At 39.5% G+C, this 22,304-nt stretch overlaps 1 protein-coding gene across 2 annotated transcripts in view; it reads left to right on the plus strand.

The window, feature by feature from the left end:
• LOC126252755 (putative inactive carboxylesterase 4) overlaps window positions 1-22,304 on the plus strand; it is a 65,658-nt gene that overhangs the window by 36,754 nt on the left and 6,600 nt on the right. The window contains exons 8-9 of one of the 2 annotated variants that reach the window (XM_049953667.1): window positions 2,827-2,956; window positions 15,855-15,993. In XM_049953667.1, coding sequence (XP_049809624.1) covers window positions 2,827-2,956; window positions 15,855-15,993 — 269 coding nt within the window. The remainder of the gene's footprint in view (window positions 1-2,826; window positions 2,957-15,854; window positions 15,994-22,304) is intronic. The other variant, XM_049953668.1, reaches the window with a different exon arrangement.

The following is a 22,304-nucleotide window of genomic DNA, read 5'->3' on the forward strand; positions in this document are numbered from 1 at the left end:
TCAGTACTAATGTTACCAATACCCTATCAGTACCAATGTTACCAATACCCTTAGTAACCAAAAGGACTTCAGTATAAAAATTATAGTCAACTGACGTGTTATTTCACCAAAAACAATACCATATTCTGTCATCCTCTCCTCATGTTCCTTATATTTCTTTCAGCTTTTGGCTTCTCTTGTTCTCGTCAACTTTTCGATTTCTTAAACATCACGTCGTTACTCGTAACTGATTCTCAACAAATCTCCTGATAATGTAGACTATTGAAGATCAAAGATAGAGTTCAGAATGACAGAGAAGGTAGCTTTAGCACACAAAATAAAAATGAAGTAGTAATACTAGTACCTAAGGTACCTGGTAACCGTAAGTCACCTGGCATAGCTAGAAATGCCAGCGCCATGAGACAATACAGACTCCTGGTAGTGAAGGATATTAAAAAACTTAGACATTATACAGACTCGTGATACTGAAGAATATTGAAATAATGCCTACATTTCAGAATTACAGGAAACGAAGATTCACAGATTGTCAATAACTCAGGTACCTAGTAACCGTCAGTCATCTGGAACTGCAAGGAATGCAAGGCCCCTGGGATATTACAAGATCCTTGAAAATGAAGAAAGTGAGAATCTATACAAGTAACGCTAACTGACTGAAAAGGAAGATTGAAAACATGAAAAGAAAGTGAAATAGTACTGATAATGACCCCGTGTTCGTCAGTCAACTGGTATTGCAAAGAATGCAGGCCTACTGAGGCCTTACCACTAGCTCATATTTAATTCATGAATTCCTTCCATCTTCTTAGTTATTTCATCTTGGATGGCTCGTAATTCCTCTGGATTCACGACCATTTCCTTCCAATCCTACCCTGTTCATCAGCCTACTGTCTTTATTAAAAAATTCGAAATTTCCGTAGACGTCATTCATGACTGATTACAGACTTTCATGGATCAATCCAATTCTTCTTAAAACAACTACTGGATGATCTTAACAAAATGACTAGAGAACTGGGCTACATGAGGTCGCCTCACAAGGCTACACCACTGACTTCTAAAGATTAATGTGCAGACCTTATCTCCAAGTAACTAAGTGCTCAAAATATCTCTTCCGTGATAGACCAAATGACACAATAGCCAATCATTATTTTGTTCCAAGTCATGAAACCCAGTAATTTTCGTCTTTTGACCAATTCAAAATCAAAATCAATTATCGTCCAGTTTCGAGAGAAAAAGATATTCCAGAAAGCAATAAAAATAAAGACAACCTTACGTGTACTCTTCAGATCGAAGTAAACATTACATTACTCAGGCACTCTTAACTGTCTACATTACAGTCATCATATTCCCTAAGCATGTGGCTCACGTCGAGGTAGCACATACTCACACTTCGTTATGCACAGTTTCTACAATTCATACTTCACATGCATGCTATATTCATCCTCTCGTCAACTCTCACAATAAAATAAACAGGAAAATATTCCAGAAAACGAGATACTAGTGGGTATTAGAAACTGATAATATTACCTAATTTTTCCATTATAACCAAAAACTCTATTTAACTGGTGAATGACGAAGTATCTAGTCAAAGTTCTTCACTAGGACCGAACGAAATATTTGCTCTATGTAAGAACATTTGTACAACTTGACTTGGCGTACTGATCAGTTCACTCGTAACGTATTTTGCTTTCTGCATGAGAAACCGCTCTCTAGAGCCATGAACCATTACATGTGGCGAGAAGGCTTCTGTTAGAAATCTGCTGGTGGTGCTTATTGCTATGTTACTAACTGAGGGTTAGAATAATTTCTATCACATCTGACGTTTAAGTTTTTAATAAGCATTAGTGTATTTGGAGTAATCTTCTCGCGGGCTATGAGAATGTGTTCTATCCCATCGTCAATGCTCGATGCTCTGATGACAGTGAATCGTATTTGTACCGTGCCTACTGATTCTTTTATACTGGCGACCTTCGTTTAGACGCCTGTGGACTGTCCCGCACAGCGCGAGCTGACAAATGATAGCCACAAATTCAGAATGCCACAAATTAGGTTACACAAACCTGTTAATTTGATAGTAGTATCAGTTTCTATTTCTACAGTAAGAATAAGGCAGGGACTCAGGGGGCACTTAATACCAACAATATTTTCTTCCATAGAGAAAGGATCGCACAAGGATAAACAATAGAATGACTTACAACGCTGGCCTTTTTTCTCCTCTGCAAAATATTCCAAATGCGTGTTACACATATCCTACAGGGTATTGAATCTCCTTTACATTCCGAGCGTTGTTCATTATCAGAACTTTACACGCGGACTAACGCAACTGTTTATTTATTATTGTAAGACTTTTTTCGGTTTCTGTGGTGGGACGGCGTTAATATTTACCGCATATTAATAGCTCCACTACGTTCATGCGTTCAGCACTAAAAATGTTATGTAATAGTCTTTGATAGTGTAATATACAGCAAAAATTTCTCTAGACCTCAGAAAATAGACGAATACAATGGTTGCGGTGAATGAGTCTGTTTAACTTGTTGTCTCGCTATTAATAATGTGGCAATACTCCCATGAATTGATTTAGTGTACTCACAATAACGCGTGTTCATATGTATATGTGAGCAGTATGTACCACACTGTATTAATGCTATTTCCTATGACTTATTATATTTTAAAAAGTATTAAATTTTTATGATGTATGTAACACTGTTCTCTTACATCTGCATAGTCCAGCACAATTGCTACAGTTTAGTTACAGATTTCATTGTGTCAATAAAAAATAATGCTCATTAATTCAGTGTTGTTTTTTTAAATAAATGTTTCTCATTTTCGTAGATGAACGAAGATTTAACTTTCTTCGAGCCTGCTGACGCTATGGTTAGGAAAATTGCTGAAATTACTGATTTGCCAGTCTACTACTACGAATTTGACTATCGTGGAGAAAACGTACCAGTAAGCGAGTGGGGTAAGTAAACAAGTCACTTCTTAACGTAGCCTTTTGTCGCTTCTAAGTCGAAATTCCACACTATTAGAAGACAACGTCCTGAATTGTGTTCTGTAAAATAAACTTGGTTTCCAAGTGTTTTAAGTTGCATTATCAGCTAACCAAAATGTGTATCAGATAGAAAATATTGCCTCGTTGATGTTGAGATCATTTGAGATGGAACGATTGATGAGTTGGAAAAACAGGAAATTTGGCGACTGGGTACTACGTAACAAATCATCTCTGAATTCAACTATCGCAATTTAGGTAACCACAGAGATCTAAATTACTATTGGAAGGTAATTTGTAAGCTAGGTCCATCCAAATACTGTGAATGTCTTAAATTTTATCGAGAGAGGTGGTGCAATGGTCTGCAGACTGTACCTGCATTCGGGAGGACGGCGGTTCACACACGCGTCCAGCCATCCTGATTCACTTTTTCTGTATTTACCTTAATCGTTTGAGGCATACGCCTGGACGGTTCCTTTGAAAGGATACGGGCAATTTCCTTCCCCATCCTTCCCTAATCCGAGCTTGTGCTCCTCTCTAGCGACTTCGTTGTCGACGGGATGTTAAACACTAATTTAGTCCTCTTAAATACTCATTTCGCTCAGTAGATATACTTGAAAATATAGTTCGTGTGTGATGCGTTTTGCAGGATAACATTTTCTGTGGTATGAGAGACACAAAACAAATCACTAATTTTCGTTTTATGTAGGGAGTAACAGGTATACGAGCAGATTTGTTTCTTTGTGGCTGAAGACACACTAATGTCTGTACATATTAAGGTATCACATATAAAGTCATCTGCAGTTATATCCATTACACAATGTACGTTTAATATTCATGAAAGTGGAATAAGAAGGACGGGAAGTAGCTTAGAGTTATGCGTGCCGTAAACGACCAGGTCTTTGTCTGTGGAGGTGGAGCCAGTCTCGGACTAGGAAATGATGGTAAAACAAATCATCTGAGTACATTTCAAAGGAATCATCCTCGCATTTCCTTTAACTGATATGGATAAGCTATGGAAAACCTAACTGTCTAGCAAGACCGGAGCCCCATTGCTTCGTAATGCGAGTCCAGTGTCTACCAGGGGATAGTACCATTGTAAGTAACATAAGGGATAAAACAAATAGAAGCAACGTAATCTATTCAACATTCGTTTACTAAGCAGACTAAATACACATAAATAAAAAGGAGCCAAGGAAGACATAGATATGAATATTAAAACAAAAAAATATTACTTCGCTAATATCATTTTAGAGCAATTACGAGAAATACAGTAGATGTCACAGGAGCCCCTAAGAAGGAGACAAAATACCGAAATTCTATAAAACTGTTTAATCACACATGTGCAAGGTGTTTATGCAACACTATGAATCGCACATAGAACATGTATCATCTAAGAAACTGCGTTATCAAATCACTTGACGTGAGAGACTAATTCCTCGAAATAAAATACAAAATTTAAACTAGGTAGCTAAAAAAATGTGAAAGGAAAATTACAATATATTGTAAGAACTCGTTACAAATACAACTAAATCGTGATAATGATAATACGCTGGAGTGTAACGTCCCATTAATGAAAAGGTCAGAAGGGACGGAGTAAATATTTGAGCTGGTTAGAGATGGTGCAGGAAATTAGTCGCGATCTATTCAAAGACGCTTTTCTTGTGTCATTAGAAGTGTTCCAGGGGAATTAGAGCGTGTATAAGTTTAGACGGTTACGCGAGGGCTGAAAAGCTGCTATTCCCCGCTTCCCACAATCAACAACAACATTAATCACTGCCAGAAAGAACAGTCGAATCGTATTCATTTTCAATTGATATCGCAAACGTATAGCCAGAATAATTTTGCTGAATGAAAATAAAGTACTCTGAGTGATTAGTTCTCCTTATTTCTATCTCTACTGCAAAATTAGCGCTGAGCGTGCAGCCGACTAAGGACGCTACAACAGTACTCTTGAAGATTACGATAGAAGGCTCAAAACGTCATGCTCATAGAAAAATAATAAGAAGAAAGAATACTCTACAATCATAGACAACGACCAAAAAATCTTACGGAATTATACTGAAACTTCTCATAGTTTGTTGTTTCCAGAGGGAGGGAAGGAAGATTAAAGTTTTACATACTGTCGACAACAAAGGTATTAGTAATGGAACAAAAACTCGAGTAGTGGAAGAAGAGGAAAGGAGTCGGTCATATCCTACTCAAAATAACCATTCTCCTTACTAGAATTTTGACACCACAGGTATTTGAAATAGGATGGCTCCACGGGAATATTAACTGCTGTCCTTCAGAGGAAAAGTCCAACATTGTTCCACTTCATTACCGATTTCCTTCAAGCTAAACAAATGACTAATGATCAATATGACAATACTGTTTGGAATCGATCAAGAAGATTCATCTAACGACACATCCAGTTTCCATACAAAATCTCGCATTAGTAACAGCAATTCGAGAACCACATCGTAAAATACTTCGAAAACGTATCCAAGTAACGATAATTTATCTGGCGATAAGGAACGTTGTCACATGTTCACTTGAGAATAAAAGCCTCAGAGTACAATTAAATTCTCATTTTGTTTAATACACCGATAGATTTCGAGGCTTCCAGCTTCATCTCTTATGCTTTACTTCTTCATAATAGAGACATGCAATAAACCAGTACTTTATATACTGTGTGTGTGCTGCAAATTTATTAACGGTTTTTCGAAATACTAACTAACTTAGCTTAAATTGAAATCAGATTGTTTTTGTTTTGTGGTGGTCTTTAGTCCGAAGACTGGTTTTATGCTGCTCTTCATGCTACTCTATCCCGTGCAACCTCTTTATCTCCGAATAGCTACTTTGGTGCACATTCTTCTGAATCTGCTGATTGCATCCTTCTCTTGGCCTCCCTCTACGATTTTTATTCCCCATACTGCCCCTCAATACTAAATTGGTGATGCCGTGGTGTCTCTGAATGTGTCCTATCAAGCAATCACTTTTTTAGTCAAGTTTTGCTACAAATTTCTTGTCTCTCTTGTTCTGTTCCGTACTTACTCATTAGTTACGCGATCTACCCATCTAATCTACAGCAGTCTTCTGTAACAACGCAAGCGAAAACTTCTATTCTCTTCTTATCTAAACCGTTTATCGTCCGTTTTTCCCTTCCATATTCGGATACACTCCAGATTTTATAAGACTATATTCGTTGTTAACAAATTTCCCTTCTTCAGAAACGCTTCTCTTGCCATTAACAGTCTAAATTGTATGTCCTCTCTACTTATTTTGCTCCCCGCACGGCAAAATTAATTTACAAAATTCAGTGTCACGTTTCTTAAACTAATTTCCTCAGCATCACCTGATTTACTTCTACTTCATTCCATTATCATTGTATTGCTCTTGTTGATGTTCGTCTCATATCCTCCTTTCAAGACGTTGTCAACTTCGTTCAACTACTCTTCCAAGTCCCTTTCTGTCTCTGGCACAATTACAATGTTATCAGCAGACCTCAAAGTTTTATTTCTTCTCACTGAACTGCAATTCGTACTCGAATCTTTTCTTCGCTTTCCTTCACTGCTTGCTCATCGTACAGGTTGAATAACGTCGGGGTTAGGCTACAACCCTGTCTCACTCACTTCTCAACCATTGCTTCCGTTTCATGCCGCTCGACTTTTGTAACTGACACCTGGTTTCTGCACAAGTTGTAAATAGCCTTTCTCTCCCTGTATTTTTCCCCTGACATCTCCAGAATTTCAAACATACCGTTTCAGTCAACATCGTGAAAAGATTTCCCTAAGTCTACAAAATCTATATATGTGGGTTTACTTTCCTGTAAACTACGTGTTTTCTACGAAAAGTCGTAGAGTCAGTACTGCCTTGCGTGTTGCTATATTTCTCCGGAATCCAGATTTTCTCCGAGATCGGCTTCTACCAATTTTTCCATTATTGTGCTAAGAATTCGTGTTAGTTTATTGCAACCTTGATTCACTAAAATAATAGTTCGGTAATCTTCACATATGTTAGCGCTTGCTTATTTTGGAATTGTAATTATTAGTTCTTCCCCCATGAACCATGGACCTTGCCGTTGGTGGGGAGACTTGCGTGCCTCAGCAATACAGATGGCCGTACCGTAGGTGCAACCACAACGGAGGGGTATCTGTTGAGAGGCCAGACAAACATGTGGTTCCTGAAGAGGGGCAGCGGCCTTTTCAGTAGTTGCAGGGGCAACAGTCTGGATGATTGACTGATCTGCCCTTGTAACAATAACCAAAACGGCCTTGCTGTGCTGGTACTGCGAACGGCTGAAAGCAAGGGGAAACTACAGCCGTAATTTTTCCCGAGGACATGCAGCTTTACTGTATGATTAAATGATGATGGCGTCCTCTTGGGTAAAATATTCCGGAGGTAAAATAGTTCCCCATTCGGATCTCCGGGCGGGGACTACTCAAGAGGACATCTTTATCAGGAGAAAGAAAACTGGCATTCTACGGATCGGAGCGTGGAATGTCAGATCCCTTAATCGGGCATGTAGGTTAGAAAATTTAAAAAGGGAAATGGATAGGTTAAAGTTAGATATAGTGGGAATTAGTGAAGCTCGGTGGCAGGAGGAACAAGACTTTTGGTCAGGTGATTACAGGGTTATAAATAGAAAATCAAATAGGGGTAATGCAGGAGTAGGTTTAATAATGAATAAAAAAAATAGGAGTGCGGGTTAGCTACTACAAACAACATGGTGAACGCATTATTGTGGCCAAGATAGACACAAAGCCCTTGCCTACTACAGTAGTACAAGTTTATATGCCAACTAGCTCTGCAGATGATGAAGAAATTGATGAAATGTATGACGAGATAAAAGAAATTATTCAGGTCGTGAAGGGAGACGAAAATTTAATAGTAATGGGTGACTGGAATTCGTCAGTAGGAAAAGGGAGAGAAGAAAACATAGTAGGTGAATATGGATTGGGGGGAAGAAGTGAAAGAAGAAGCCGCCTTGTAGAATTTTGCACAGAGCATAACTTAATCATAGCTAACACTTGGTTCAAGAATCATAAAAGAAGGTTGTATACCTGGAAGAATCCTGGAGATACTAATAGGTATCAGATAGATTATATAATGGTAAGACAGAGATTTAGGAACCAGGTTTCAAATTGTAAGACATTTCCAGGGGCAGATGTGGATTCTGACCACAATCTATTGGTTATGAACTGCAGATTTAAACTGAAGAAACTGCAAAAAGGTGGGAACTTAAGGAGATGGGACCTGGATAAACTGAAAGAACCAGAGGTTGTAGAGAGTTTCAGGGAGAGCATAAGGGAACAATTGACAGGAATGGGGGAAAGAAATACAGTAGAAGAAGAATGGGTAGCTCTGAGGGATGAAGTAGTGAAGGCAGCAGAGGATCAAGTAGGTAAAAAGAAGAGGGCTAATAGAAACCCTTGGGTAACAGAAGAAATATTGAATTTAATTGATGAAAGGAGAAAATATAAAAATGCAGTAAATGAAGCAGGCAAAAGGGAATACAAACGTCTCAAAAATGAGATCGACAGAAAGTGCAAAATGGCTAAGCAGGGATGGCTAGAGGACAAATGTAAGGATGTAGAGGCTTGTCTCACTAGGGGTAAGATAGATACTGCCTACAGGAAAATTAAAGAGGCCTTTGGAGAGAAGAAAACCACTTGTATGAATATCAAGAGCTCAGATGGAAACCCAGTTCTAAGCAAAGAAGGGAAAGCAGAAAGGTGGAAGGAGTATATAGAGGGTTTATACAAGGGCGATGTACTTGAGGACAATATTATGGAAATGGAAGAGGATGTAGATGAAGATGAAATGGGAGATAAGATACTGCGTGAAGAGTTTGACAGAGCACTGAAAGACCTGAGTCGAAACAAGGCCCCGGGAGTAGACAACATTCCATTAGAACTACTGATGGCCTTGGGAGAGCCAGTCCTGACAAAACTCTACCATCTGGTGAGCAAGATGTATGAGACAGGCGAAATACCCACAGACTTCAAGAAGAATATAATAATTCCAATACCAAAGAAAGCAGGTGTTGACAGATGTGAAAATTACCGAACTATCAGTTTAATAACTCACAGCTGCAAAATACTAACAGGAATTCTTTACAGACGAATGGAAAAACTGGTAGAAGCGGACCTCGGGGAAGATCAGTTTGGATTCCGTAGAAATGTTGGAACACGTGAGGCAATACTAACCTTACGACTTATCTTAGAAGAAAGATTAAGAAAAGGCAAACATACGTTTCTAGCATTTGTAGACTTAGAGAAAGCTTTTGACAACGTTAACTGGAATACTCTCTTTCAAATTCTGAAGGTGGCAGGGGTAAAATACAGGGAGCGAAAGGCTATTTACAATTTGTACAGAAACCAGATGGCAGTTATAAGAGTCGAGGGGCATGAAAGGGAAGCAGTGGTTGGGAAATGAGTGAGACAGGGTTGTAGCCTCTCCCCGATGTTATTCAATATGTATATTGAGCAAGCAGTAAAGGAAACAAAAGAAAAATTCGGAGTAGGTATTAAAATTCATGGAGAAGAAGTAAAAACTTTGAGGTTCGCCGATGACATTGTAATTCTGTCAGAGACAGCAAAGGACTTGGAAGAGCAGTTGAACGGAATGGACAGTGTCTTGAAAGGAGGATATAAGTTGAACATCAACAAAAGCAAAACGAGGATAATGGAATGTAGTCAAATTAAATCGGGTGATGCTGAGGGGATTAGATTAGGAAATGAGACACTTAAAGTAGTAAAGGAATTTTGCTATTTAGGGAGTAAAATAACTGATGATGGTCGAAGTAGAGAGGATATAAAATGTAGACTTGCAATGGCAAGGAAATCGTTTCAGAAGAGGAGAAATTTGTTAACATCGAGTATAGATTTAAGTGTCAGGAAGTCGTTTCTGAAAGTATTTGTATGGAGTGTAGCCATGTATGGAAGTGAAACATGTACGATAACCAGTTTGGACAAGAAGAGAATAGAAGCTTTCGAAATGTGGTGCTACAGAAGACTGCTGAAGATAAGGTGGGTAGATCACGTAACTAATGAGGAGGTATTGAATAGGATTGGGGAGAAGAGAAGTTTGTGGCACAACTTGACTAGAAGAAGGGATCGGTTGGTAGGACATGTTTTGAGGCATCAAGGGATCACAAATTTAGCATTGGAGGGCAGCGTGGAGGGTAAAAATCGTAGAGGGAGACCAAGAGATGAATACACTAAGCAGATTCAGAAGGATGTAGGTTGCAGTAGGTACTGGGAGATGAAGAAGCTTGCACAGGATAGAGTAGCATGGAGAGCTGCATCAAACCAGTCTCAGGACTGAAGACCACAACAACAACAACAACAATTATTAGTCTTCTTAAAGTCTGGAGATATTTAGCCTGTCTCATACATCTTGTATACCAGATGTGTGGGGGGCTCTCCCAATTCTGCCGCCTATATAAATTAACTAGCTGAGGTGTAATGAAATGCAGACTCCATTAGAAACGTCAGTCATCTATATATGTTTATGACTTACGTACATACTTTAAATTCATCTATAGGCCGTTAATAAATCTCACGACCAGAAGGCGTCAATAAAATTGTTAGCTCAATATATAATGCAATAGTATTATGAATTGTAGTGGTTTACTGTATGTCTGCACTGTGAACACGTACATCTGATGATGTTGTTTTTACTGCCAATATTTTGCGGGAATTGGGAGGACAGGGGGTGGCGTAGAGTTCCTGACCATCAGACTTCGGACCAGCGTTCTTAATCAGACACCAAACCTCCCCGTAGTCTCTCATGAATAGAGGGCATGTAACACTGTTGATGGAGACCCGTCCGTCTAATGGGGACACTAAACTTGAGGACACCCTTGGTGGTACCCGCGCAAAGTACATTATGTTCTGGCACCGAGTTTCACCCTCTGCCTTCCATCATAACCGTCATCATACAATACAAATATTACGCTCCACTTCACACACATACACATTTTCCTCTCTTTCTCTCTCTCTCTCTCTCTCTCTCTCTCTCTCTCACACACACACACACACACACACACACACACACACACAAATAGATGTAGTATTAAAAATATCGTAATGTTGCAAATAAATAAATAAATAACAAAAAATAATCTGATGATGAGGCTAGAAGCATGAAACCTATTATAGTATAATATAAGGAAGAGCACTTATTGCAGTCTGGGGAAAATTCCTTTGTTTTCCTTTAACCCTGCTGTTCTGTTCACTTTTACGATTCAACTGTGCTCCTCATTTCAATATGTTCTGACACTGAAATACTGAGAAAAAGCCTCTACTATGAAAGATTTTCTATGCAGTTGTTGGCACTGTCATTTTCCAATAAATTGTTTAATAAATGTTTTTAAAATACTAATTATTATGATTATGTACAGAAGTTTGTTTATGGAGATAGGGTAAATTTGAAACAACAAAGAACTTTCAGTAAGGTATTCTTCTTAGATTCAGTTACTTTATTTTCCAATCATTTCTTTTTTGTTGCTTTACTGATTGCAGTTTGGACCAAACAGTCACATAAATATAGACAAAATCGCAAATGTGAAACAACTGCATTCAGTTTCATAAATGGCACTCATAATACTTATGCTTACTGCAGTGTTATTACCTGCTGAAGTGAGTCTACGGAGCGCACGTTTAGTCGTTTTTCTTGTTGTTACTGATTCTGACACAAGTGGTGCACCTTCGGGATTTCGCATGGTCCTAACCGTTCTCAGAGAATCTTCTCTTCTTGGGATATGAGTTCTTGATGCAATGTGTTCCACTACCAGTGACTCTTCAATTACTAGAATAATATTCTATTTCTTGTCAACTTTCTTTCGTTCCAATTAAAGTTAGTTGAGGTCTACAAGTCTTATGCATTATAAGTACGAACATCGAGAATATTGTGGAATGATGTTATGGGTCACCTAATCGTTTCACGTTTGTATGTATATGTACCTGTTAGCTGGTAAAATGTGAGCCTTAATCATTTTCAGCTTCGTAACAACTCTGTCATCGATTCCATCATTTGTCATGGTGCTCATTGGCTCAACATACTTATTTCTCTTAGGAATATGACTGACCGCCCTAGTGTAATTTTTTTAGTAAAATGAAGAGCCCTGATGTTTTTGTTGTTCGTATTTTTTTGGAAGCTCTAGCTTATTTTTCAGTATAGTTTTCAACACTATTAATTTGCTTTGTAATGGATTACTTGGGATATGCTAACTGAATGGGCAGCGACGTCTTAAGTCTATTAATGTGTTGTAGACAGTAACTTCTCCCAAACACTACGGATTTTAGCAAATTTTTTGGTACGTCGTGTTTCCTCTCTAGTAGATTTATTATGAAAATGAAGGACACGCAAACTCCTACAGCATGTTTGACTGGAAATGGTTGCTCGAAATATGTTCCGCCCAGGATCCTTGTCTCACAGATTTTTTGTTTATTCGCCATGTGATCACTGTACACCAGGAAGAAGCAAGGGATCTAAGTATGCATGAAAAATTGGCCGTGCTGTCTAATGCACTGCTTTCCGGGCGGGAAAGAGCGCCTGCTCCCCGGCACGACTCCGCCCGGCAGACTTGTGCCGAGGTCCGGTGAGCCGGCCAGTCTGTGGATGGTTTCTAGGCGGTTTTTCATCTGCCTCGGCGAATGCGGGCTGGTTCCCCTTATTCCACCTCAGTTACGCTATGACGGCAATTGCTGCGCAAACAAATTCTCCAAGTACGCGTACACCACCATTACTCTCCCACGCAAACATAGGGGCTACACTCGTCAGGTGTGAGACGTTCCCTGGGGGGTCCACCGAGAGCCGAACCGCACAATAACCCTAGGTTCGGAGCGAGACGGCGGACGGGTGAAGTGGACTGCGGTAGTCGTCGTGGGGTTGTGGACCACTGCGGCAGCGGCGGGAACGGAGCCTCTCCGTCGTTTCTAGGTCCCCGGTTCACACACAAAACAATACAATTCATGAAAAAAGAATTATCTGTGTTTGTGTCCGCCCCGGTAGCTGAGTGGTCAGCGTGACAGACTGTCAATCCTAAGGGCCCGGGTTCGATTCCCGGCTGGGTCGGAAATTTTCTCCGCTCAGGGACTGGGTGTTGTGTTGTCCTAATCATCATCATTTCATCGCCATCGACACGCAGGTCGCCGAAGTGGCGTCAAATCGAAAGACCTGCACCAGGCGAACGGTCTACCCGACGGGAGGCCCTAGCCACACGACATTTCCATTTCCATCTGTGTTTGTCCGTTGGTGATCACAAACCATTCGGAAGCTACTTACAAAATACTAATTCAAATGTTCCAGATATTCAACTGGTAGTGTTGAGACTACCGAAGTTTCCTTGACGACATTCGTAGATGTTAGGCGGCAATTTTGTGCTGGTGGCTCAAACTACCTTTCTATCTACAGTTCCAAAACACTACACACTATTTTGTACGGGCTGTGTCCGGACTATCGTCACTGTCGTCACAACACTTGCTCTCTGATGCATTAGATCTTCAGACTCAGAAAGAATTCCTTCTTCAATGATGTAATTGCCACCGAGTAACAATTAAAATTCAGCAGACACAATAAAGATTCAAATAATTGAGAAGTGCTACACAATATCTAGGATAAAGCTAGAAATAAGCTCATTGTTTTAAACGCAGAAGCATTGTTGACTGTTCAGAGTAAGATGGAACAATAAAAACATTATTACTATAAAGAGTAACCGAAAATTTAAAAAATATATGTTTAACATTACAGTAATCAAATTTATATGGTTTCCAATCGAAACACCTTCAACCGCCTAAATTTCCAATTGTTATTTGAGCAACCAGTTTCGGCCCTACAGTACGCCTTGTTAAGACCCCCTGACCGACATGTAGGAAAAATCCCATCTCTGGTCCAGTCAAAATAGGAGCCAACATTCATTTACTGGTATCGGTAGATTTTGACACATTGATTCCTTTGATCATCTCTTGTTCATCACTTGAGTCTGTGTCCCAGAAATCTATGGATACTAGTCTGTGAATGCTAGCCACTGTGTTGACTGAACCTCAGGGGCATACTTCCTGGACGTCGGTCGAGATGCCTGAAGGTGACGTAATGTAGCGCAGAAAGTGGTTGCTCAAATTAAATAACAGTTGGAAATTTAGACGGCTGAAGGTGTTTTCGATTCGACATTTCATACTGAACAGCTGAGGTCTCGCAAAGATATGCGTAAAGCTGAATTTACAAAGACTTAATCATACAGGATAACAGTTATTGAATTATATGAAATAAAATCGTCATAATTGCTGAACGGTTTGCGTTAGGACGTTCAAACTGCACCGTTGGCCGCGGGGCATAATAGGAATTAGAATGCGCGTATGGTTTGGTATAGCGACAAAGCCCTCTTCCATTTGGATGGATTTGTCATTAAGCAGAACTGGCATATCTGGGGGACTGAGAATCCACATTTCGCGATCGAGAAATCTCTTCACCCTTAACGAATGACTATGTAGTGTGCTATGTCAAGTCACGGAATAATCGGTGTGATATACTTTGATGGCACGGTGACTATAGAACGGTACGTAAAGGTTTTGGAAGATGTCTTCAAAATGGTTCAAATGCCTCTGAGCACTATGGGACTTAACGTCTGAGGTCATCAGTCTCCCAGAACTTAGAACTACTGAAACCTAACTAACCTACGGACACCACACGCATCCATGCCCGAGGCAGGATTCGAACCTGCGACCATAGCAGTCGCGCGGTTCCAGACTGAAGCCCCTAGAACCGCTCGGCCACTCTGACCGGCGAAGATGACTTCATTCCCATTATGAAAGTGACCCTGATTCCGACAAGATGTGGATAATGCAAGACGGAGCTATACGTCATCGAAGCAGCATAGTGTTTGATGTCCTGTAGGAGCAAAACAGCACTCTCTGGCTGTGGGGTATTCAGAGGCCAATGGCTTAGACCTTGATTGGCCACCATATTGTCCGGATCTGAACATACGCGACTCCTTTTTGTGTGGCTGTATTAAAGACAAGGTGTACAGCTGTAACCCAAAACCCACTGCTGAGCTGAAAACAGCCATTCAAGAGGTCATCGACAGCCTCAATGTCCCGACACGTCAGCGAGTCGTGCAGAATTTCTCTGTTCGTCTGCGCCACATCATCGCCAATGATGCCAGGCATATAGAACATGTCATAACCTAAATCGAATATCTGTAGTGACGTTTACATGTTGAATAAAGTGTTTGCACGCGTAGTTTGTAACTAATTTACGGTTTATCATCGTTTTGCGTTGTGTATACCCGAACAGAGAAAAGGATTGAAACTTCAACTGATCGTAGAACCAGATATTTCTAAGTCTCTTAAGAAACATCCGTGTATATTGGAAATCCCCCCACAATAGATGAAACCATTAGGAAACAGATTTTTGTAAAAATCTCCTGGTGTCTACAATTTTCCTTTTCTGGGAAAGCGAATCAAACGGAATGTGCTTTAGTAAACAAACTAATAAATCAGGTCACTGGATGGTAGAACTACGAATAGATTATAACAAAGTAGAGAGGACGATGGAGAGGACAGTACAAACTCAATTTGCAAGAGGAGGATGCTGGATGTTTGAGGTTATGAATGAAATTGTTACGTAGTGCAACCTTCAGCTATGGCACTAATATGATCTAAATTGTTAATACTCCGGTATGACGGTTAAATAAGAAAATATGTGTCCAGGGTCGCGATCGATCCGAAAATGCTTTGGAATGACGTTTCGAGAATGCTGTGATGAGTTCAGTGTTTTCAGCGGAAGTAAAATACGGATGCTTAGTATCTGACTTCAGCATATGCATGCAAAGATAGCTATCATAAATAGTTTCTCGAAGGACTCACAATGATTTGTGTTGCAGGCGTTGCACACGCTGGAGAGTTACAATTCCTCTTCATGCGGAATGGCGTCGATGTTGATTACAACCTTGATCCGGATTCAGAAGAGGAACATGTACGCAGAAATATGCTACGGCTTTGGACCAATTTTGGAAAATATGGGTGAGGATGATAAAAATATCCAAGGCTATTAAAACAAAATATAAGTTACATTACTGCATGTCGTATTGTTCATCATCTTACGTGAACAGAGAAACGTAAATGAAAGTGATTTTTTCACAATGTCAATAGCTACTCAGACAAGAGTATAGCCGGCTAGAGTAGCCGAGCGGTTCTAGGCGCTACAGTCTGGAACCGCGTGAACGCTACGATCGCAGGTTCGAATCGTGCCTCGGGCATGGATGTGTGTGATGTCCTTAGGTTAGTTACGTTTAAGTAGTTCTAAGTTCTAGGGGACTGATGACCTCAGAAGTTAAGTCCCATAGTGCTCAGAGCCATTTGAACCCTTTAAACAGAAGAGTATTTCTTGTGTTTAGAGAAGACAAAGATGACTTCTGTGATGGTTCCTCTATATCTTTGTAATAAACACCTTTAGGCATCACTTAAAATCCTACTTAGAACAATCGCAATCTAATTATTCTTGCCCTTCACTCTTTTTCGCGACCCTCAATACCAAAATTTAGGTCTGTATCCGGGCTTCGACCCCAGTCTCTCGTCGTTACAGGCGTCTTTTTGATGCGATCTTGTCAATGATTCAGAAGCTGCAGTTGCTTGAAATTCGATACTAACATAGTCATTTCTTAGCTTAATGAAACTTCTCACTATCATTCTCCTGCAGGCAGTGTATATGAATTTTATTCCTCTTTTCACAAATGTCTCAACAACATTTGGTGGATTTATAACAGTTAACCTATTTCACCACTAGTGAGTCATCATTAACTACAGCATGTAAATGACGATTTGACAGACCGCTGTTACAGCTATATACTGATTCCGATGACTCATTAGTGTCAAAATAGGTTAATTGTAATAAATTTACAATATGCGCTCAAGACATTTGGCATAAAAGATTGTATTTGTCTACTTTTCACATTCTCTTCCTTCTCAGTTTATCCGTTCCTTATTTTTACAGCTGATGCCTTGTATCATACCCTTAAAAAACTCTTCTTCTGTGAACTTGACATCATAAATATTTAGAACTAATTTGCATAAAGTACAGCGTTACGTTTTCTAGTTAGCGTTCTATGTGACAAAGCGTTGGTATTCACGATTACTTGCAGATTAAATAAAAGCATGTATTCAGCCTACGTTACGTCGAAGGTAATTTTCTTTGCGTAACGCATAGACTCCGATAAACACAAATTTATAGACTGTATGTTTTGCAGATACATTTGTAGAGAGATTTCACGAAACCGAATATTTCCGTCTTGCCCCATTCAACCTTGTATTAGACAAGCCATTGCAGCTGTTTCCACAGGAACTTCTGTTGTCTCCTAGTGCGGATTTCATTGGGTTGTTTAGTAAAAAAAGGAAAATTTTGAGATGAGCATTACACTTAGCAATGGTGATTCACTACTACATCTGTGGGTAAATTTCAGTCATTTGCACCAGAAAGAGTTTGTCTCAGTATCAACACCTTTGAAACATTTCGGACGTCTTTCCACCACACACTACTGCCACACTCTAATCTAAAAAACACCTTCCAGTTCAGGCCGTTTAGGTTCTTGTATGTAACTCTTCCACTGTCACATAATAAATACCACGCCGACAGCGCTACTGCGTGCGTGTGCCACTGATGTCCCAGCGTCGAAAACAAGATGTTGGACTACTGTGCTCGGTCAGATGTCCACATCATGTAGCTATGGAGGAACACCGAAGCGAGGAGAACTTTAAATCATACTGTTACGTCATTATTCTCAGAAAACAAGCACGATTATAATATTCAAAATATGTACTTTTAATGGACCAGAGACACAGTGTTACTGACGTTCACAGATTAAAACAGGAAATAAAAAACGGTGGCTGACGAAGCAATCTACACGTACAATATGAGTTCAGAGGCACTGCTACGAACGTTCTGTATCGAATAAAAAACAACGGACACAACTAAAAACCTAAAATTTTTAAAGAACAAAGGAAACTAAGCATAAGTATTTTACTGCAGAGAAAATGGATTAAGATGCAAAAATAATCGATTTCGGGTTACCAATCCGTGCTTCACCCAGAAAAATTTCTAGTTTTAATCCTAATTTCAACACTCAGTCGTTACGTTTGTATCGTGTACTTCTAAGTATGTGGCACTTGCCATAACTAATATTACGTTTTATCAATTGATGAGAGTAAAAGTTAAATTACTGATACAGCGCCATTCTCATCTGCTTTTGCGTAAGAGATTGTTGTTTGGTCTTATTTTAGAATGAAACTAAATAAATATCATCCATTTTCCAACTGACTTCATGATGTAACTGTGAAATAGCTGCGGTTTATGAAAAAATCCTACCTCTAGACAATAATGGTATTCCTTGTGTTAGACACAAGGCCTCACTCAAGGCAGGAGGAGTAAGTTTAGCTACGTTTTAATTTTGTGAAAGTGTTAACATAAGTTTCAGAATCAGGAAAATAAGAGACTAAAATAGAAAATGCTCACGAAGAGGATATGACTCAAGGTTTTCTTTATGGGAGTGGTAGGGGATTTCTTGCAAGGTTTAGGAGGTAGACGCAACTATTTTAAACTTACTGTGGGAAGTGGTGTTTTCCTGCTGTGAGACATTCTTTAAGATGATCAACTTAAAATTTTACAGGTCTAAGGCCTTAATGACGCTTTCTTCCGCTATTTCCACTCTACCCAAAAGGAGCATTGTTCTTTAGCAGTCATTATGGTAGGTGTTAACAGAAGCTGTAAATGGTAGTTCCGTTAAGCTACAGCAGCAAAAAAAGAGACAGAGGTAAACATGGATGTACTGTCTTGATATCACATATTTGCAGATGTTCAAATGCGTAGCTGAAGCTGATACAGATGGTTGACAAAAGTATGGGAACACCAAAACACAGCACATTACCACGTCCAGTACGTTGCAGGAAACCCATTAGCATTCAATACAGCTTCCAGTCGTCCCGGAGTGGATAAATACTAGTCCTGTATGTTTTTCTAGGGACTCTTACAGGCTACCATTCTTCCTGCCAAACAGTGGCAGATGCATGTAATGATGGTTAGGTGGGTAGCGATCGCGCACTCTTCTCTCCACAGCAGACCACAAGTACTCAGTAATATTGAGGTCTGATGACTGTCGTGGCCAGGGGAGACAGACACATCAGTGTTCCAAAAACTCTTTCCGCCCCGTGCGAACCGTGTGAACAGGGGCTATGTCGTCTTTCACGTCACTACTCTCTCGAATTGTTTTAAATTGTTGCTCTTTGGTTTATTTATTTATTTTTTGATTATTGGCGTAACAACGCATATATGGAAAGAGTTACGTGAAATACTTTTAACAATGCTGTGCTTTGAATTTCTTTATCATCGTTACCTTTTTGCAAAATAAAATGTATCTATGGAAGTCTTATCGTTCTGTATCTGGCCTACAATTTAAAGAACGATTTTTCTTAACTGCAACTCATGCTAAGGATCAATATAACTTTCCTACTTCATAGTTATTAAAAGTTGAAATTACTTTCAATGAACACTGATGTTACAGTTCGTATGATCGTTCAAAAACACAAGTTCGCAGTGGATTTTATTTCTTGGTGAAATACTATTTCATACCACGACTAGCCCAAGAACATGAGACTCTCATAAAAAAAATTACATTTTCACTATAAAATTTGCCAGATCAGAACGGAGCACAGCAAGATTACTATCAGATTTTGAGGGTACATTAAATTATTTGCACTGTAAATTATATCCTATCAGCAGCCCGCGTCAACCTGCAACACATCATAAAATCTGCTGATCTTCACTGCCAGCCTGGGAGCTAAAAGAAATAATATTATTTTACTATTATTTTACCGCTTCCTTGCGGTATGCTCGACTATATTGTAAGTCGTTTAAATACGCCGCGGCAGCGGCTCTTCGTTCTCCACGCAGCTCAGCACCACAGATAATATTTATATAACTGAAAAATGTCTCAACAGGATGGGATAATAGGCAAGCAAGCTTTAACTATTAATAATACAAGTTTTCATTTAAACAACTCTATTAAAACATTTAAATTTCTCATTGATTACAGACCTGTGTGAATTCACACGTAATGGCGTAAATTTCCCAGTCTCGACAAAAGAATGCTACATTCGCGTTCTCCACGACAACAACAGGAGATCTTACTCTCACAACTTCCAGATTAAGAAGACAAAGATTCATATTCAACACGTATTATATACTAGTTCCTTTTTTAATCTCTGTTTAACATTTATCTTCTGTGTCGGTTTTATTACTCGCCGACGCAGACGTTCTCAAAAATAAATAATTAAAAAATAAAATACATAATTTTATACAATGACACAATATGATACATCTAATTTTCTAATTACTACATAATATGTTGTTTTTGTTTCTTACTAGACGTTACAATGCCCCCTGGCAGCAATTGATTAACGTTGAAAATGTTTGGCAATATGCTGCCACTAACGTCTGTTTGGTTATTGTCTGTTACCTTGGTTGGAACATTCACTTTACACTTCTGAGTTCTTTTACACTGTAGGTTTAATTACACTTTTTATACTGTTCTTACACTTTGCGAGGTGACCGTCAACCTAGTCCCAGGGTCATTACATTTATTTGGCTCCCCCATTCGGGCTACGTGCGATCAGAAAACCTGGGAAAACTGCGCCGGAGCCATGGTCATCTCACAAAAAGTTCAGACTCTATTCAATGTTCACATATAACAAAGGCTATTTGTGATAGTATGTTAAACTTTTAGTCTCTTTGTAATCAATATAATATTTGTGTTCTGGATTGTAATGAAAGTCACTTATTACACATTTTTACAATAGTATAATGAATCGTCCTTGCACTTACTCGCGACAGTTGGTTTAAAATGTCTAGCATTCGTGCGAGTATCCTTCATTAACATGACGAAAACATATTAGATCGATACATCACTAAACCCATGAATACTTTGAATTTGTGTTGGATAAATCAAAAAAAAATGTTTGTCACATCATTTCGTGTCCACTAAACCCTATTCATGTTAGTGCATTAGATACATAGTTGATAGTTCATTTGAATGACAACAATGTTGTACGGAGCTGGCGGCGCGAAGCAATTGTTGAGTAGCGTCGTCCGGAACGCCGCGTACCGACGGCCGCTGGGTTCGACGACCGGCTCTCAGTAACAGCGACGTCGTGCTGACGTGGCGCCCAAGCAGTCGCGAACCGCGGCGAACCATTCGCCGATGTCGGCGAGTGGCAGTGGTTTACCGCGACCGGCTGGCTGGCGGCACGGCACTCGTCTCTGCTTCTCCGCGTGGCTCCCCGTCGTAGCGCATGAAACAAACATTCCACAACGGTGTACTGTCTTTAAGGACACAGATTACTAGCTGTGGAAGAAGATGCAACTTGTTAAAAGCGTTTATTGTTCAGTAGCCGTCGCTTCACTGGTATGCACTGGTATGTTTTGGCGTGATAACAGGTTTCTTGTGGCATTGTGACACTGGTATTCAGGGTTCGTCACACGCACATTGTACTACACACTTTCACTCACTCCCACGGTTGATACACTGCCAGAGCGTCTTTCAACACGCGAAAATGTTTCGTTACACACATACTAAATGTCTCCGTCGAGCGATGTTTGTTTGAATCGACTTCGAACGGATCAATAACTACTGTTTTTATACACTGTCTATTGTTCGTTGAGCACTGCACTAGGACAGTCTATCACTCAACACTAGACTTATCGACGTATATATTGGTGCAGATACAACAGTCATTTTCTGTCCCTACTACACACAATATTCCGTCATTTCCTTAATTGTTTATGCACACAGTTTATTTTTTAATACCTTTTAACTGTTCTTCGCATAATTACTCTCATCTACATGGCGTCTATTTGTTTTTACCTTATCACAACACAGTTTTCATATTGTTACTAGGCGTATATAGCCCTTTTGTAAATTTTTTAAAGGTGTGTGATTTTTTTTTTTTTTTTTTTTTTTTGTACATAGTTTTCCTTTCCTCCTTTCAGTGTAGCTTGCCTGGTTATCACCCATCTAGCAAACAGATTTTACCATGTGCATGACAGCTTGACTTGGGCATATTGCTCAATAAATACTTCATTTAGCACTAGCATTATTTTTAATGAATTTTCCTATATGACTACAGTGTAGGTTCCGCATTGGTTGACTTAATTCGCGTATCGCGTAATGAATATTCAAGGGCGTGTACCAAGTACACAGGCTTCAATTGAAGCATTGCTACATACAGAGCGGAGTTTCCACGGAACGGGCTTGTTTTTAATTAGCTTCTGCTCCAGTGTCGTTCTC

The sequence above is a fragment of the Schistocerca nitens genome, chromosome 4 (genome assembly GCF_023898315.1).
Source record: "Schistocerca nitens isolate TAMUIC-IGC-003100 chromosome 4, iqSchNite1.1, whole genome shotgun sequence".
Taxonomy (NCBI): Eukaryota; Metazoa; Arthropoda; class Insecta; order Orthoptera; family Acrididae; genus Schistocerca; species Schistocerca nitens.